The sequence below is a fragment of the Malaya genurostris genome, chromosome 1 (genome assembly GCF_030247185.1).
Source record: "Malaya genurostris strain Urasoe2022 chromosome 1, Malgen_1.1, whole genome shotgun sequence".
NCBI lineage: Eukaryota > Metazoa > Arthropoda > Insecta > Diptera > Culicidae > Malaya > Malaya genurostris.
The window spans coordinates 80560370-80580943 of record NC_080570.1 but is presented as its reverse complement, the minus strand read 5'-3'; the positions used below and the strand labels follow the sequence as shown (position 1 = coordinate 80580943).

The 20574-nt window shown below is 36.3% G+C and overlaps 1 protein-coding gene across 1 annotated transcript in view; it reads right to left on the bottom strand.

Moving 5' to 3' along the window:
• LOC131440608 (uncharacterized) overlaps window positions 1–13400 on the bottom strand; it is a 43970-nt gene extending 30570 nt beyond the window's left edge. The window contains exons 1-4 of the mRNA XM_058612043.1: window positions 13217–13400; window positions 13110–13157; window positions 731–2161; window positions 346–675 (exon numbers count right to left, since the gene is read on the bottom strand). Coding sequence (XP_058468026.1) covers window positions 346–675; window positions 731–2161; window positions 13110–13157; window positions 13217–13244 — 1837 coding nt within the window. The 5' untranslated portion in view covers window positions 13245–13400. The remainder of the gene's footprint in view (window positions 1–345; window positions 676–730; window positions 2162–13109; window positions 13158–13216) is intronic.
• Between the last annotated feature and the right edge of the window lie 7174 nt (window positions 13401–20574).

Below are 20574 nucleotides of genomic sequence, written 5' to 3'. Positions count from 1 at the left end.
CTGTAAAACGAGATTTACGTTGAATTATACTGCATTCTACTAAAATTTAAATTTAAAAAATTCATATGCTTCATAGTTTATAACAAACGTCTTCTTTCGCATGTGTAGACATTCATACACTGTTTTAAAAATCAATGAAAATGGCATCATTATAAACTGTGAAGAGAAAAGTTTACATACAACCAATTGCTTGATTGAGGGAACAAATAAGAGTACAAAAGAGGAACTAAGAAACTACAATCTGGAGGCAACATTCGGCATCTCTGCCCAATGTTGCTCTCGAGGATTATCCATTAGGGCCTGAAACATAGAAATGCATTAACAAAAATGTATCCAATCTCTTACCGGGGCCATTGAGGCGGGGACGCTTATTCATAGGACCTCCCTGAGACGTTGGGGTTCGCTTTAACATATCAGGATTCTGCGAGATAATTTTAGCAATACCACTTAATACGCGTGAATCATTCTCATTATAGAGACGCACATTCACAGCGGTTTTGATAGCTTCAATTCTGCCCTTTGGGAATGGATGATCTGCCGCATCAGTTTTCAGCATCTTTTCAACATCGGCAGGATCATTGAGTTCAATATATGCAGCTAATCGTGATTTCTTGACAATACGATTAATTTTACCAACATATGGTTTGATCTTCTTGAATAATGCATCCTCCGATACTGTAATAAAAAAAAATGTTGAATCAAATAAAAAAAATAAAAAAAAACTACTTACAGTATGGAATTTTTGTCAATTTCAAAGTTTTTGATACATCAAAAGATTGCTCACCGCGCAAAGGAAGCACGTGCAAACGATGGCCACCAAAAAATTTATGATCGAGAAATTTGCAAGCATTCTGTGCGCTTGCCTTGAAATTATAGTAGATTATAAATGTTTTTACCGGGTGCGGAGCACTTGTACGATATGGAACGATCTGGGGCGAGAACATAAATTTTATCAGTCCATGTTGAGTAAAATAACGCTTCAGTTCCAACGGAGGACAGTTCAACGGAACGTTGGCAACAAATACAGGATAATATGCTTGTAGTTTTTTCAGAACATCCTGTTGTTCTTTTGTTCTTTCCTCAGTATCAATTGGTTTACCATCCTCATTAGTTTTAATTTTGCGCTTAACAGCTTGTGGTCGAAGTACTAATGGACCATCGTACTTCTTCACTGATACCTCTTTAGTAGCATCTTTGTCATCCTCAGTAGCAGCTGGAAAAGTCGTACATGCTAAAGCCTTTTCAATCGATTCTGCTGATTTGAAGCAAATAATAGCAGCATCATTGCAATTACGACGATTTACAAAGTCAATTTCACCAAATTGCTTGAAATGATCATACACCTGTTCTTCACTAGTTGTTTTTTCCAAAGCATTAACATACACCGAAGTCTTATAATTAGGAATCAAAGCTGATCCTAGGTGCAGAGCATGGATACGTTTACCTTCGAACACACGACCATTAAGAACAGTGGCCGCCTTAGCTGCTTGTTCTTCCGTCTCGTAAAAAATTCGAGCATAATTAGAAGCATTTTGGCTTACATTATTTGAAACTGCTTCCGTAATTGTACCACCCTCAGCACATTGCTTCATCATTTCCTCCTTGTTCTCGATCCACTTGTTAGGGATGTTTAGTAACTGTACACGGTTACGATTGCGGAAAAATAGCTTAGCAGCACGCCAAATGTCAAGATGCTGATTTTGATCGCGCTGATTAACGTCATGCGCATTGAAACCCGAGCTATTCAATTTTTCCAATATTGCTGCTTTATCCGAATCCTTAGGTAAGGAGACATATCCCAAGGGGTGAAAAAGTAAAATGGACGTCGGTTCCACACCCGCTACTTTCAACTTATCCCATAGTTGCTCCTCAGTTGTATTTTCATCATCAACAACAACAACGATGACATCGCGCCTAATATGCCGAATAGTAATGTATTCCAAATGCATACGAAGACGACGCTCACGGAAAATGGATCCTTCCTTTTCGGTGATTGCTTTCGTAGCTGCTTCCTTATCCTTGAACAAGAGCATAGCCAAAGTGTACTTGCGATAGTGGAAAATCTCCACCTTTTCAATTTCATGTCCACTAAAGAAATCGCGTAGCTGTTGTTCCGTCACATCACTCGGCAAGTTGCCAACATTAACTTTACGCTGGTGTTCTGCAATAAAATAAATTATTTTATGAAAGTAAAATTGCTTTAAAAATAGTCGAAGAAAAAAGATCTAAAATAACCAATTTTAGTCTAACTGATGAAAAATAAAACGCATTTTGCCAATGTTAAGTGTTACTGTTCCAAAAAATAAATTCAAATGTTTTGCATAATTCAGTTGTAATGTTTCGTGCGTAATACAATACACTAAGGTCATTTTTATGCAGTTTTTTATGTGACTTTTTTATGAGAATTTTCAGGGTTATGCGGTACGTAAACTCGCATAAAAAAGACGTCAGTGTAATACATTTTGTAATCTTTCGTGGAAAACAGTGAGAAATAGGTCGGCGAAAAGTATTTTCGAAGACGCATAATTTGCGGTGACCACTGTATCTTAGCGCAAAATTATCAGAAGTTAAAGTAGCATAGTAGTAGTCAGTGTTGGTGGTTGCCGACAGGGCCGCCGAGAGAAAAAACAGGGCTTATTATACGAATCTCTCGCTGTTCTGCTATTTTCTCTTTCACTAATTTTGATTTCATTACATGAAATTTCTGAATTCGAACATTCATTTATGCCAAAAGTCTTCAAATTGCATGAAACAAAGCCACATCTCGAAAAATCTAGAAACAATCGACTTTCTGGGACGTTCATGCAATTGTATCACTTCTCTCCAAGGGGCATGCTAGTGCATAATGTTTTGCACCCCCTCCAAATATGTTTTAAGAAAATATTTAATTTCATTTCTTATTTCAATGGTTAAAAACATAGTAAATAACAATCAAATTTTACTCATAATTACTTTTTGCAATTATGAGCTTTACTGCTTGGGTCCATGCCAGAATGATGACTTATAATTCACACACTTCATAGAGTGAAAGATGTTTAGTGGTGGCCCATTGATCTTGAAATCCAATAGCGAGGAAACTTTTTTCAGTAGAAGTTATTATTAAGTTCATCTGCGAAGATCCTTTTTCGCATTCTCTCGTGACCGCTATGGTATGGACTGTTTTGATGAGTCGGGTTAAATTGCAAGTGGTCCCTTACGCATTTCCTAAAATTCATCCGGATTCAACTTCCGGTTCCTGAATCACAAGATGATGAGCTGAAAATTTTTCGAACAGTCAAATAAGTGTCCAAATTTTCAAATCTGATTTTGAATCTCTTTCGAAATTCTGGTTTGTAAGTTGTAGGATGATGAATGTTAAAATACCAGCCTCCATGTGGTTGATGACGCAATAACAGAAACGATATCATTATTCCGATTTGTTGGTCTAGTTAGTAGATGACCGAACTCAACTACGAAGTATGTTCAGCCTAAAAATGCCCAGATGAATCACGGTGATGTTTTCGAAAATTTAATGACGTCTCGTGACTAAATTTACGGGTTGTACACTGCTTATATGATATGAAATCATTTGTAACAGTTCGTCGTAAATGAAGACTAACGATTGATGAATGAATATTCGCTTGTGTTATTCAATACAATGGAATAATGATATACTTTTGGATGGGTTTTTATTTAGTAAACTCATTTCGTATCATCGATACAATAAAAAAATTCGAGCTCTGCACGTCGAGTACATCTGCCAATAACTTCATTAACAAAACCGCTTTGACGTTTTAACTGAGAAAGCAATTTGTTTTCATCTGCCATAAGCCTGAACCACAAAGCCAAACGTGACAAGAGATCTCACAGTTGAGCTCAGTAGTTCGTTCTCTTCTTGAATCTGTGTAGTAACTCATGTGCACGGAACAGATAATGACACATGGACAAGAGATACTTGAAATTTTGAGTTGGATCTATATGAGATGTGTGTAAATAAACGCAATTTTGGTGCACAAACCAAAGTGCTCGAGTTCAGAATGCCACGTACTGCCAACGGCAAAGTGTTATCAAAAGATGAATTTGTGCATATTGTGCTGTGGCCAAAATCGCTCATAATTTTCGGTACCATCCGACCTACTTTCATCGAATAAACTGACAATCCAAAATTGAAATAATTGAATGCGGATGGGGATGCAATTAATTCCTTGAATTTGACCGGGTGTGCAGTGCACGATGTGCACATGAGGACTACACGCCACTGCGAAATATGCTTTAGGGGCTCTGTTTGGCGTAAGGGCCGCTCGGATAAGAAACAAAACGAGCAAAAGAACGGAACGCAAACCCTCGTGTGTTCCCGTATCGAACATACCCCGAGTAGCTCCAGTACCAGTTTGCACAGCAGCCACACAGTGGAATCATCACCCCATCATAGACATCTCAAGGTTAGAGCGAATGGATCAGTGTAACCGGATTCATTGACAGTGCAGCCGGATTCATTGACATTGGTCTCTCTGACCGTCTAGAATACGCGGAGAGAGCATTCCGGAGTTTAATGGCACTGTGGCATTGTTGGGCGGAACTGAAGGCTGAGGTTGAACGGGAAAGACTCCTCATTTCGTGTCAAGACAACCGGATGGTGTCTAAAGAACGTTCACTACTGTTGTGCACCCAACCGAGCAGGCTGTTGCTGGAAACAAGAGCGAACAGTGAGACTGCAAGGATAGCAGTAAACTTTGGCAACCTGACGACAACTTAAATGGTGAGTGCACTCTTTGTTTTACTTTACCTCACACTAAATGAACTGATTGTTAAACGAGGTCGTCAGTAAATTGCAGATTTCAATTTACAATAGGCCCAAATCGCCTTTTTCGCTTGCAAACAGGTTTGTTCAATGAAAGAAACCCTTAGAAGAATTTTCATGCTCAGATTGTTATAGAAACCCCATCCGAAAAAAAATTTCGATACGCGCCGTGACATTGTGTAATCCAAATATTTTATAATTATTCCTCTTCCTAAATATGCTTAAAAATTCGGGTGGATTATGCTACGCGTAATGTGGAAGTCAAACAGCACATATCAAGTGGCGTCTCGTCCTCATGTGCACCTCGTGCACCGCACAACCGATCGAATTGAAGGAATGAACTGCGTCCCCATCCAAATACAATTATATTTTTGGAATCTATATTTATTCGATAGAAGCAGGTTGGGTCACACCAAATTGCGTGTATTTACACGCATCTCATATACGTCAGACATAAAATTTCAAGTATCTGTTGTCGCTGTGTTAGTGTTTTTTCCGTGCACATGAGCTACTGCACAGATTCAAGAAGAAAAAGAAGAAAAAATCCTATCCGAAAGTATATCGTTATCTCATTGTATTGAAAAACACAAGCGAATCTGTCATCTGCTATCATACCACATAAGAAGTGCACAACCAAGGGTGGCAAAAACTCGCTCATAAGATTTGATTTTTTCTACTCATCAGCTCACCACATGATTTACGATGCAATCCGAAAAATGATGGTAAAGATGAAAATCATCGCTGATTTAAACAACCACACTCACCTATACAGAGCACCGCTGACATCAAATAATGATGGTATTGATGGTTCTCAGTTTTGATTTCATAGCATTTAACTCTCATTCCTAGTTTTAAAAAGTGAGTACTGAGTTTGGCATCACCGTACCGAGCTACACCGGTGAGTGTATTCTTAAACCACAGAGCTGCCAACACAACCCAGATTTTCGGTTTTGTTTTTGCTGGTACTCAAAACGAACACGAGCATTAATGTACGAAAACAAATGTCGAACCGTAGTGTGATGTATACCATAAACGATTGAATTTCATGTCTCGAGCCAAACACAACTGGCTACTGAAACGAATGCGTTTTCCAGCATACGAGAGCTTGTCTTGAGACATCAATTGAAATGGCATCGATTCGAACATTGGCCGCCCATGGCAACTCTGGTGGGTGTGGAATACAAGCGAGACAGTTTCATTAGAATCTGATTCAATGTGTTGATGCACAAACACATCAAATCACAACTCACAAATCGTCTCTCAGTTTGTTCGAATATTTGACGTGCACTCAGCGCTCATATGCTGATTGCTTGACACTACGATGTTGAGACGATGTTTTCTCTATACAAATGGTACCCAGTTACTCAACTCGTTCAGCGATGCTTTTGAAACCGATTTGCAGGTGAGCTTAACTCGGTGATGATGAAGTACTGAGTTGATTATTGCCAGCCCTGTGCACAACTAGTCAATTTTATCACGAGACGCCACTGGTTTCTCTCAAAAACAACAAATGGCATCTGTATTTTCAAATACTGCAGTCTTTCGAGTACTGGTATGAGCAGCGAATTAGGATTTCCCATTGCAGACACCGAAATGTCTACTGGATTTGAAGTTCCGATGATAGACAACGGCGAGGAAACTTCGACTGATAAGCTAGTGCAAAATGAGTAGTGAAAATCATAAAGCAAAATTTATTCGAAAATCACCATTTCAAGATTAATATAAAAAATATTTCTATTAGGGTAAAAGAGGTATTTTGACCCACTTTGTGAAAATATCCACCAAATGTTGTAATATTTTTAAAACCCCTTCCGCAATTGGTAATTTAATGTGAATAGCTCCAAACTGATGCAACATGGGTTACTTAACATCGGTTAAATCCATAAAGTTTGTTAGCTGGGTCAAAATATATGCAGTGGCCAAAACACCTCTGTTGCCCTTTAATGTTTATAACTCTGCAATATACATAACATCCAGCACTATAATAGCTTTCATACGAACTACTTATGAATTTTACGGAATATGAGAGTTTGTCATAGAAATTTCACACAATGTTCCAAAAAGTTTCCAATTCCAATTTTTGTGACTTCATACGGCGGTCTTATGATTCGCATACGATATTCTTGTGACTAAACACCATACGATACCCTTATGAAATTCCATATATTTTTTGTGTAAGTGTACAACCGGTTACGACACTTTCGACAATCAGTATGCATTATGACCAAGTCGAACGCAATATATTCGCTACGACTCTAAGAAGCAGTACCGCAGAAAGAAATAGTATGACAATTATCTAATACTGCAGTTATAGCAATGCAAAATAAATTTCATGTGAATGCACCTATTTTCATCATACCCTTAGAGCAAATCCAGCAGCTAGAAGTTCTATATGGAAGATCTATAATATAACAGAAACTGGAGCAAACGTATCCCCAGCAAGACGTTCTAGTTTTATTTATTCGAACAGTTCTTCTGTCAATTTTACATTGGTTTACGATGCCGTTCTATTTTTTGTATATTTGAAACACGAGTAAAACACTGCTGGGGCTGCCAGTTTTTCTTGTTATAAAATCCGGATTTAAATTTTGTAACTGACATAAATTATGCATCTAGAACTAAAACACAACACTCCTGAACATGCCCTTAGGCTGTGAGCCATTTCGCGGATAATTTGAATTTTTGGTTAAAATCTGACACTCGAACGGCAAATTTGATGTCAAAAATAACCCTGCCCGAGAGCATGATTATTTTTGCCAGATCGATGGTTATTTTCCGACGCTGAAAAAAATCTTGCAATGAAAATTCTAATATTAACTCTTTAGTTGAAATTATTTCCAGTGGAAAATAAACCCAAATAACTTTCCGTCCGTCAAATTTTGAAATGGGCCGCAGTTTTAGTTAAATTTAACTACTCGATACAAAATAACCGCTCAAGTGTCAGATTTAAACCAAAAGTTAAAATTAACCGCGAAATGGTTCACAGATTTAGAGTCACTGGATCCAGCAGAGACAGCAGGTCTCACTCTAACTTATGATTTTAGTATGGTATGTGCAGTGGCGTCTCGTCCTTATGTGCACTGCACAACCGGTCGATTTGATGGAATCAACTGCGTCCCCAACCCCATCTAAATTCAATTTTTTTTATCTTTATTTATTCGATGAAAGCAGGTTGGATCGCACCGATATACATCATATACATCAGACATAAAATTTCAAGTATCTGTTGTCGCTGTGTTAGTGTCTTTTCCGTGCGAATCTCCATTCCTCAATCTTTACTTTTCACTTACAACAAACCGTTACATCTTCTATCATACCACATAATCAGTGCACAACTAGTCAATTTTGCCACGAGACGCCACTGAGTATATGAGATGACTACTAGAGCTGAGAAAATAGCTTCTTAGAGCTGAAGTATTCGATTTTATCACAATTCGTTGATCGAAAGTCGAGTAATCAGCAAAAGTGAATTTACTAATGAGATGACTATTGATACAATAGCTAGATAAATAATTACGATCAAACTGTTCAATTTCAACCAAAACTTAAGTCAAAAATTTGCATGCTAACAATCAGCCGTTGGGTATCTTCGGTATACTGGACACTAGGCATGTTGCACGGATAAAAATTTGCACGATCGATTCATATGTAAATAGCACTTTAATTTAAAGCGATTTGTTTTAAGATTTCATGTGCAAATTCACTAAGATTAGATGAGATTATTTCTCACTTAGTTTTGATGTGTTTTGCAATTGAATCAAACTACACATGTTTACTTCGTTTTTAGTGGAAATGAGTACAACAAATGTAGCATGATTTTCAATAAATATCATTATATATTCACACCATTCACACTCATTTTATAAATCAAGTGCATATTTTCATGAATTCCATGTGTTCACATGTAGCGATAATAAACAAAACACTCCACAGTGTTTTTAATGAAAATTGATATGTCTTCTCGTGTTTTTCATTGGAAAACTTTGGTGGCGTGGATCGCTTAATCTTTCGAGTAGAAATGCAATCTACTAGAGACCCTTACACGAGTCATTAAAAATGCCATTACTAAAAAATAATATCATTTTAATGAACGTGTATGGTGCAATAATGACGAGTTTTCTAACTAATTTTAAATACATCATTACATAGTCATCATTAAAAATGACAAAAATTATGCTCGTGTAAGGGCCGCTATTTATGTCATTGTTTATCATTACTAAGTAATGACATTCCAAATTTGCATAGCGGCTCTTACACGATCATTAAAAGTGTCATTACTAAAAAGTAATGTCATTTTTAATGAACGTGTGAGGGCAGTAATGGTGAATTCTCCAGAAGCGGACCCTACACGATCATTAAAGGATCATTACTAAAAAATATAATTTTAATGAACGTGTATGGTGCAGTAATGACGAGTTTTTTATGCAAATTTGAAATATAATTACTTAGTTATTATCAAAAATAACAAAAATATTTCTAAGTGTAAAGCAGCCCTTACACGATCGTTAAAAGTGCCATTACTAAAAAATAATATCATTTTAATGAACGTGTATGGTGACAAAAATAATTCTCGTGTAAGGGCCGCTAAAAACGACATTAGTGATTATTAAAAATTCTCGTGTAAGGGAATACTATACACATTTGGAATGTGATTACTTAAGTTGTCATTAAAAATGACAATAATTCTCGTGTAAGGGCCGCTATTATCTTTTCGGTTAGACAATTCAAAGCCAGAGCAATGTACATCACCAGTTCTCAATGAACAACTCAATTCACTTGCTAGCAAACGTCGGTTTCATTGAAAACACTCGGAATGTTTTGCTCGATTCGGTCACTTTTCGTGCAGTTTTTTATTGAAAAACACTGGTGGCGGCTGGAAAATATGGCTGGCAGACATTCTGGTGACCGACTGCCTCACCGCTGCCAGATATACAACTCAAACGATACAACCGCATCCCCCAGGATTTTTTCACATTGAAATCTTCGACATTTTCAGCGAAGGTGAAAAGCAGAGATGCCAGATATTCTCAAAGAAAATATGCATTACCCTGTATAAAAAATCTGTATTCACTAATAAAATGAAATTTCTACAATGAAATGATGTTGAACGGTATCTCAATAGATTATGGTTAACAAAATGAGAGTTTCAATGAGCATTTATGTTTATCTTCGTAGTTCACAAAAATATGTAAAGATGAAATTTAATATGAATGGTTTTTCAACACAATTAAATTTCAATTCCTATATACTTTTCTAGATTTCAAAGTTGACTTAATATGACAGTCAGGTCATACAACTCTCAGGCCGCAGACAGAATAAACGCAAGAAGCTGAACCGAGCTGGTGGATGACATTAGTAGACCAAAAGAGGGAAGCATACTTTCAGCAAGCCAAAGGGGCCCTATTAGAGTGCAAGCGATAAATCTGCTCAGCTTTCTCTCTGAAAAGGTCCTTTTAATTTGCTGTAAGTGCATTACTCGCTTTGGTCAATACCAAGTTTGGCTCTGCTTTATCGTGCTCACTCTGTCTACGGCCTTAGCCTAACAATAAAGCTTCAAATTGTAATATAAATGTTTTTTTTTTGTGTTGATCATCAAATATCTGCCCACAATTTTTTACTTTAATTTGTGATTTGTCGGTTGATTAATAAACTTCCATCTCGCCACTGCAATCAAATACTAAAAGATAGCTCAGACGAAAACAGTTTAATTTTTCTTTATTACTTCTTGTGAAATCTGTATAAATCTGTATTAAATTTAGAGAATCCGTATAAAATCTGTATTCTGTATTAAATCTGTATAAGGATGTAAAAATCTGTATTATAGAGATAAATCTGTATAAATGGCAACTCTGATGAGAAGATGAAAACCGGCCCCTGTCACGACGCCATCTTGATGCAATCAAAACCGGAACTTCAAAATCAGCTGATTGCAACGTAAACAAACAAACAGTAATACATTTCGACCATCCCACGACAAAAGGGCCTAACTGCAAATGACAGTTTCTCTCTGTTTACTTAGTCTTTCACGATTTACCGAACTGATTTTATATTTGACGCTTTACTCTTCGCAAAACTTTCAAGGTAAAACTACAAGCTTTCGGTTTATATTGGAAACTTTAGAGAATTTGCAATAATGGCTCCGTAATAATCAAAAGAGAAAGTAAACAAAGAGAGGCTCTCATTTGCAGTTAGGCCCTTTTGTCGTGGGACTATCGATTTGTTTTACGCGTTTACCTTGTTTAGTGCACGAAAACTAGTGAATTTTGGGTAGACTCTCTCACAATAACTTGTCGGTTTACCTAAAATACAGCACAGTGTTTTAGGACATCAAGCGGAGATAATTTTCACAATTTGAGAGTCGCGATGAGCATCAAAACATCGCAGTGTTTGGGGCTCGAAACGCGAGGGGCTCAACGTAATCGGTATACTTTCAAATGGCTGGTGCTCACATACCGGTGTCAGGTGGGTGATGAAAACGCTCGGCTAACTATGCCCCGTTTACACTTCTGCTGGCTGCCAGCATGCTGGTGCCAGTGTACTGACCTCTTATGCCCCGTTTACACATCTGCTGGCTACCAGTATGCTGGGGTCAGTGTACTGCCCTTTTAGGAAAAAACGTTTAACTGTGGTCCAATGATCCAAAGTATTAAGTACGATTCAGACCGTCCGGCTTCTTCCGTCACCGTCACCGGAACGTCAACGTCCGTCACCGTCATTCTAATTCACACGATCCGGTTTCCTATCCGTGTCCGTCATGTCATTTTTTTACACGCAGAATTTTAAGAACTTAGTTTCGCACAATTTTATTCCACTAATACAAAATCTGGGAGCTTTTGAAGCCAATCAATCTGTTGTTTTCCTATCTTTTAATCGAATAAACAACTTTCAAAATTAGCTAGAAAGAGGAAAAAACAAAACAATGAGTTCCACTCACCAACGTAACGTACTTTGCAAATCTACTGATAAATTTAATTACCTATATGTGGTATATTTTGTTTAAGAGTGGGATCTTGACACCGAATACATACATAACAAACGTCAGCTCAATACCGTAATCATATGAATCGTGCATGTGTGCGCTAATCACAGTCCGTCAAATATTCTTTCGGAGAAATGTTGACGGAGCTTGCCGTTGACGGACGTTGACGTTCCGGATCTGTGCTGGATCGTGTGAATGCGCAAAGGGAAAACTCATTTGACTAATTTTGACGGAGGCTGACGTTCCGGTGACGGTGACGGAAGAAGCCGGATCGTCTGAATCGTACATTAGATCAACGAAGGACCACCGTTGAACGTTTTTCCTCAGAGGGCAGTACACTGACACCAGCATGCTGGCAGCCAGCAGAAGTGTAAACGGGGCATAAGAGGGTAGTACACTGGCACCAGCATGCTGGCAACCAGCAATAGTGTAAACGGTGTAAACGCTACATTAGATACAGGCGACTTTGTTTTGTCAAATTGAATTTGACAACCGCCACTGAATCAATTTTGGTAGCCGTCTAGTGGCTATGGCTGCCCAGGTAGCCAAAACCCTATGCGAGCAGAGCAATCCACGCTACAATGAAAAACGGCACCATGCGAAAAAATGCACTTTTGCACCCGTTTTCTTCTCCGAGCAGTAAGCGTGCAAACCAATTTAACAAAACCGTTTTATTGATTGACGCAAAACACAGACACCGAGCAAGTGTGATCAATGAAAAACAAGTTTTCAAATATTCAACATGGTAATCACCGTTCTTTTTTAATCAGTTCTCTTTTTTGGCCCTGTAATACAATTTGGAGTATCGGCTTCTCTGCGTGAATCGTAACTGTGATTGCTCTGGTTTTGAATTTTCGAGCAGAAATACAATATTCTGACGGTGTTTCATTGCCATTTCTGCTCGTAATTGCAAATCCAGAGCAATCCACGCCATCAGTGATTTACCAGTAAAAATCCATCTTCCGATAATAAAACATTTTGCTCCCTATAATCAAGTATTTAATGAAAAAATTGACTTTCTATATTCATATTTTTCATTAGAAACTAGATTTAGAAAGAAGATAGGTAATCAACATCAATAAATTTTGAGATAATGTATAACGTAATGGCGTCGATTGATTGTTACCGCAGTAAATTTATCGCATTTATTAAAATTAATTTTAGACGCACAAACTCAAGCCGTGCCAGAAAAAAATGGCGCATCATATGAAATCGATGTGACGCCATTTTGTTTCTCCATCTAGAATGTAGAGCACTAGTGTTTCGCCCTGGGGAACAACCGCCATTGCAGTTAACCGGCGTGGCTTATGAAAAATTTTACATTATACTTAAAAAACAATAAAATCTCACCATTGTCCGTTTTCGGGACCTCGGCCTCAGCTTCGACTGTCGATTTTTCTGGAATACAAAATTTATTTCACCGAAATGAATCTATATTTCATTAACTAATAACCTACCAGCAGATTTCATTTCAACGTCCGTCATTTTAACTGACAATATTCAATAAAATAGTATAGACGCAGAGAATTTAATGAGAACACACAAAAATCAATGCCTAATTGAAAATCACAATTTTTAAAACTTTTTCGATGAAGATTAACACCCAACGAAGCAAACAGCGCAAAGGTCCGATGAACAATGAAATTATGAATCGCAATCCGTATTAGCACAGATCAGAGATGCCAGCAGTGTTGCCAGGTCCTTTTTTCAAAAATCTGTATTCGGCGCAAAAATCAATCTGAACCATATCGGTATCAGAACCCCGTACACACTAAGATTTAATTCCTTTGTTCGGTAATATTTTTGACGAGATCTTTCGGTAATCTATAGAAATAACCGATATTTCGGTACATGGGTTTTATTTTACAACAATTATGCAAATTTTCACCGAACGATCAGTTTAACGTAAATTTTCATTACAGAATTCTGTATTAGATATACAATTGATACGGTAAACCTGAATAGTCGCCGAATACGGTAAAAATCGTACAGTCCGTTTGGTAAAGTTATCTTCCAATAACCGAACTTCTGTGAAAACTGATTGTCATGAAACTAACTGTCAAACAGTTAATAAAAGATTCAGTGAGTGTCTTTTTATTAACCAAACGAAAAAAATGTTGAAGGGTTTATCGAATGGATTGAGGTACAGGTGATAAAAGTTTTTAAGACATTAGAGCCACTAACAGCTTTTTGTTTACTTATAGGCAGAAACTAATTTTGTGTCACTTGTGCCAACACAAATCGTTCAAGGGAAATTTTTGTTGAACTCGACGGATTGTGCAGTGTTTTGGAAGGCGCTCATAATTCCGGACATCTGACACTTTTGAAATTTCTCGTGGAATAAACCCATTTTCTCCATTCGTTTTTGTGAATATGTGTTGTTTTTTGAAATCCGAAAATCCAGAATTTTAACCAAAGTAAATCAAACAACAAAAATTACCGAACAATCTGTTAGAATAATTTGGTTTACAGTTTACGGTAGTTGTTTGACAGTTCAGCAATTACCGAACGATCGGTAATCAATTCAATTACCGAACTGATTACCGAACGTTCAGCTGTTGAAAATTCGGTAAAAAATTACCGAATGCTGCGAAATTTTCTAAGTGTGTAGCATAAGTACCCAGGAAACTGCCACCAAAGCTCATTTTGGCGAGCAAAAAGAAGGTCCCACAGCAATTTTTTCTCATGTCTATCCAAGCTAAAACCGAAACTCGGTTTATCTGTACGATCCGTGAATTATCGGTATTTTGGGAGTACATATCTGTATTGTGGTATAGAGATTAAATATCTGTATAAATACCGAGAAATTCCCGGTATGCCTGGCAACGTTGGATGCAGGTAAAAATTTCAAATATCTTCAGACAGGGTTGGAAAAGTCTGTATATCCGAAAAAATCTACAGTCAGCAAGTATGTCTGCTAGCAGCCATTTCTCTAAAAAGTATGATACGCTAAGCTGATTTGGTAAGCAAAAAAAAAACAAAAGGTTGCGACAATTTCAAAAATCTGTAAATTTTGACGAAGGTCTGCAAAAAACTCGATTTTCAAAAGTCTGCACAACAAAAAATGTCTGCAGCACTATGTACGAAATCTGAAGATCTGGCTTCTCTGGCAGAGATGCCAGACAGCGTTGCCAGATCGTTTTTTAAATCAAAATCTGTATATATTGCTAAGCATCACTTCTGCGATATCTTCGTCATAAAATGTGTGAACAAAGTCTTGACGAGGTACAATCTAGGAGTTGATACCGGTTCGATTTATAGTTCATTAGTAATCTGGAGTAAGTTCTTCAAACGGGTTGTGTAATTATAGTCACCGAACAATGCTTTGCCTCGAAATCCATGTTGGGATACTGCTCTCTACTCATCTGAAATAAACCAAATTGGATCAAGTAAAATGTACCGTACTGTAAGTAAACTATGAATATTCAGCTCAGTCGTCATTCTCCTACTAAGTAGTAGCTTCATTTATACAAACAAATATTGTTATCAACAACGTATAAATCACCATGGTAACATTTCTAACTCGAAAACAACTCAAACTAAAAACAAAATCCAAAAAAAATCCGATACTATGCGCAGTAATGATGAACCTTTTGGTTTTAAAGTGAAGTTTTTAAGTGTCGTCCACCTTGACCAATGCAATATCTTTACAGAATCTCTAATACACAATTACCAGTAAATGTCATATGTTAATTTAAGTAAGCAAAAAAAGGTCACACGACAACTTTTTGTCATGCCAATTCAAACAAAACCGAAAGTCAGTATTTATCTGTATGAATTGTGAATTATCGGTATTTTAGGAGAACTGTATTGCACTCAGGCAAAAATATATGGAATTTCATAATGGTATCGTATGGTTCATAGCAACAGGAATATCGTATACGAATCATAAAACCGCCTTATAAAGTCACGAAAATAGTAGTTCCAATAAAAAGCCTTATAAAATTCATACGAAATTTTTTGGAACATTGTGCAAAATTTCTGTGATAAACATAACTTCTCTCATATACTGTGGAATTCATAAGTTGTTTGTATGAACACTATAGTAGTTGTTTGTATGAACACTATAATAGTTGTTTGTATGAACACTATAACGGTTTTGGCCTCTATACGATAGATGGGGCGACCTATTTTTTGCTCACTGAAAATGAAGTCCGGCTGAAATTTCTTTGTTATATACGGACCCAGACCCAGCTCCAGACAAATCCAGATAAATTTTTGAGTTTCATCAATTTTTTGAGAAAATAACCTGGCAACTCTGAGTACAAATTTCGAATATCTGCCGGCAGGGTTGAAAAAGTCGCAGTAATCTCGCACGCAGAAAAAAAAATATTCTCAGTGAATTAGTTTGTTTCAATTAATATTTTGATAGAAATAACAAATATTCTACTTGTGCGTTCCTGTCAATTTCTTAACGAACAGTTTTTCAGAAAATTAAATTTAAAAAATTTGTTATAGATTAGTGAACTATAGATAACAAATTAAGATTTTGTTTATTAAAGTCATACACTCAGGCAAAAAATATATGGAATTTCATGATGATTTCGTATGATTTTTAGCCACAAGAATATCGTAAGCGAATCATAAGACCACCTTATGAAATCCCGAAAATAGGAATTCCAATAAAACGCCTTATGAAATTCATACGAAATTTTTAGGAACATTGTCCGAAATTTCTATGATAAACATACCTTCTCTCATATATTGCGAAATTCATAAGTTGTTCGTATGAAAACCATAATAGTGATAGAAAAGATGTATATTGCAGAGGTATATTTTTCCTATTTATCTTATGAAATTATGATTTTGGTGATTTTTGATGCATCATAAGATTTGTCTTATGATTTTCACTACTCAATTTGCTTGAGTGTACATTTACATTTGATTTTGCAAATAAAATAATTTCTTTCAAACTAACTCACAAGATCATTGCGATTAAAAATTCTTAAAAAGAATTATTTTTAATTTTGAAATTACCCAAGTAGCAAATGTAACTTATTGAACTTTCAAGATGTTTTACAATTGATTTAGAAATGTTATTTATGTTAGATATGTTCAGAAAGATTTTGAAATATTTTAAAATTGGTTGTGCAACTTATCACTGTTAAGTTTCACAATACTACCGAAAAAATCACTGTAGAACAACTTTAAGTACATTTAGAACAATTGTGCAGTAAATCACCAACTTGTTAATGTTTCACTAAAGTTCTGCAAAAAAAATCACATCGTCATGTGAAACGGGAGTAACACATGTGTAACGGGAGTAATTGTGCAACTTATCAAAAACTTTCCAAACGGCTGTCATAATTGTAGCGGACACAATATACGTCGAAATTGCTTTAAATCTCTTGTAAAAGAAAAATTAGTGAAATTATTGATGCTCTCTGCAAGACAAAAATGATTAGCCGAATTGATAACCTTGCTGTAAAAAAATATGCCTCTGCTGAGTCCGCATAGTTTTGACTGCCTCATGAATTTTTTTTAGGTCAGTGTGTGCAGTTTTCTTCAGTTTTAGAAAAACAATGATATAAAATTCAAAACTTGCAAAAAAGTTGTGCAAGGTTTATCTGCTTGAAATGAACGCAAAACTCGTCGACATGAGAATATTATCATAAAAGTTGCAGGAATACAGCATTACATACGGCAATGAAAACAAAAATCAATCACATAAATTGTATTCGGTTTTCATCTCGCGAAAAAAATAAGCAGACCTGATATCACTTTTTAAAGATATTGATCGCAAAGTTAATTCATCATAATTACTCTCATAGCTATATATTACCGATTGTGGAACTTGTTTTTGCAACTCCAGCACATGGATTTACCAATATAATACCTACAGTGCGTATCACAAATGTCGGGCCCGCTAAGATGAATGACTATACTGTATTGTTGTTTAATTCAACTAGAAGATTACTGATAAAAAAAAAACAAAACGTAGAGCATTTTTTTCCGAAATATCAACATTGTCATGTTTCCTCTTATTTAGATGATAGATGTCATTACGTTGGGTGAACCTTTTTCTATCCAACTCACTGTTACTATCGATGCCATATTGGAAAACTAGAAGATTACTGATAAAAAAACAAAACGTAGAGCATTTTTTCCGAAATATTAACATTGTCATGTTTCCTGTTATTTAGATGATATATGTCATTACGTTGGGTGAATCTTTTTCTATCCAACTCACTGTTACCGACGACACGATCAGACACTCCGAAGAAAAATCAGCATTAAAACTGTTCGCTAACGATTCACCGCCAGTTACCACATATCTAGCGACCCCTTGTAAATGAAAAAAATAATCTTCTCGAGCAACACTGTTTAAGTTGCTATGGACTCAGCGATGTCAGATCTACGGAAATCTCCGTAGATCTACGGATTCGACCATTTTCTACGGATCTACGGATCCGTAGACAAAATCTACGGAAATTGGATTTTTTCTACGGAAATCAACGGAAATCTAAATTTATCAACGGAGAACTACGGAAACTAGTTTGGTCTGAAGAGCAAAAAAAAAGGTTTTCACCGCGAGAGTTTCCGAGAAAAATGCCAATCTACGGAAATGACACTACTACTATCTGGCATCGCTGTATGGACTAGTTACCAAGGAACCCCAAAACAAATAAACATGTTTTGAAAGCGGTGGAATGAACTCGATTTTCGGAATTTAATCGAAACTATGGATGAAACCAACGAACGAAGACAATGATCTGCTTCCAGCGATTCATCCGTACACTTCAACTGCTAGCTTTTCTGGGCAGTAGGATTCGGTGTAATATGCCAGTGCCAAAATTGTTTTGTGTCGGTTGATTGCGCAGCAGTGGAAACAGTATTTCACCTTGTTGGCCACTATTCAAGGATTACTAGTGGAATTCCACAAAGAAAACATTTTACCGTAAGTTATGCAGGTACCGCAGAGCACTAGCCTCGCTCAGCTCGTTGTCGGCCATTTCCATGTCTTCCTTCTCACACAACGGTTTCAAGTCAAGACCTGAATTTTGAACTAGGCTTTATAAAAGACATAACTCATACTTCTCAATTTTTACATTCCACTCGAGTCAGGTAAATCCATTATAATGTTTCGTAATATAATAACCGATCTGAAATTTATTTTGTTTACATTCATCTTGCCTTCGATATGCAGTAACCAAGGTTATGGTGACTGTTATTCAAAATCAATATATTAACTTGTGCTTTCTCACTACCAAACATACCCATCTCATTTACCTCGTCTCAAGATTCGTTTTTTGTACGTACATGCGGGATTGACGAATATCAAATGAAGTCGAATAAAAAAAGAAAAAAGAAAGAGGAGGGAAATAAACAAAAGACGTACGGCGAGATAATGACGCAATTTCGCCTGGACAATTTTGACAGCAGCCGGAATGCAGCCAACCTTCTGACGGTTGCCAGAATTACTCACAAGCGGGATGTAGCATAATCATTTTTCATGTGCAGATTATTTTACAAGATCCATGTTTGCGTTAAGAGCAGTTGCATTGAAAATCTAATGTGAAACTTATTCATTAGAAATTAAGTTTGCATGTTTTTGAAAACGTCATTCCATTTCTTGTTTACATTACGTAGTAGTTCTTACGAGTTTCACAATTGTTTGTAATAACGGATGAACTTGAAGATATGTTGCACAACACAGAAAAATTGCTCTTTTCCAAAACTCAACAGTTATCAGTATAGTAATATAAACTAACTTGATAAATTGCACAATCAGTAGAAAAATACAGGACAGCAACTTAACACGCTACTTGGGTATTTAGCAGTTTAGTCACTGAAGGATCGAATTATTCACATACCAAAATCAAACTCTTTTTTATTATTATTTTTGTAGCATTCAACAACAACTAATAGCGGAATAGTTGAAATTGCGTCATACACGATCATTAAAAGTGTCATAATTAAGTAATGACACTTCTGCTCAAACGCTCGTCATTACTGCATTACTGTACATCATTACTTTTTAGCCTTACACGTTCATTATTAATGATGAGTATTTGTAACTATTCCAGCACGGGGCTTGTAACCAGAATAACTTTCCCTCAGCATTTAAAGAATATTAGCAATATTCTTTATCTTCGTTTAGCTGAAAATAAATTTTATTTGCCATTGAAACGTTAAGGTTGGTCATTTCCAGATTTTTTTTTCACGTGCAGTTCTGAAGAGCAGGGATGCCAGGTCATTTTTACAAAAATCTTTGATCAAGCCAAAAACATGTCTGTGAAAATCTGTGCCAGTTGCTCGTACCATAATAGCAGATCAAAATCAATTTGGTGAACAAAAAAAAAGGTCTCACTACCAACACGCTCTGTACCTTTTTCCTCAACCAATCTGTACTCTGTACTGAACCGACTTGACGTTGCATATTGGGCGTTGAAATTCCATGTCAAATTATAAAGTCATCAATTTCAAACTAGATAAATATATGGAATTGCAATTCAATTGTGGATAAAAAAAACTATGAAACTTCGTCGTTGAATTGACTGACAATCTATTGGAATAACATCTTTTATCATCATTTTGTTGTAAGAATTTCATTTTATTACTGAATACAGATTATTACAGATATTTTATACAAAGAATACAGATTTTCTATGAAAATATCTGGCATCTCTGAATACAAATGACGATATTCAGCACTTCCACAAAAAAATAAGAAGAAGAAATAATGTTGGTAATGATGGAAAATCCGGAATTCCATCATTACTCGTGTCATTACTGAACTCGTAGACCTTACACGATCATTAAAAGTGTCATTACTTTTTAGTAATGACACTTTTAATGATCGTGTAAGGGCCGC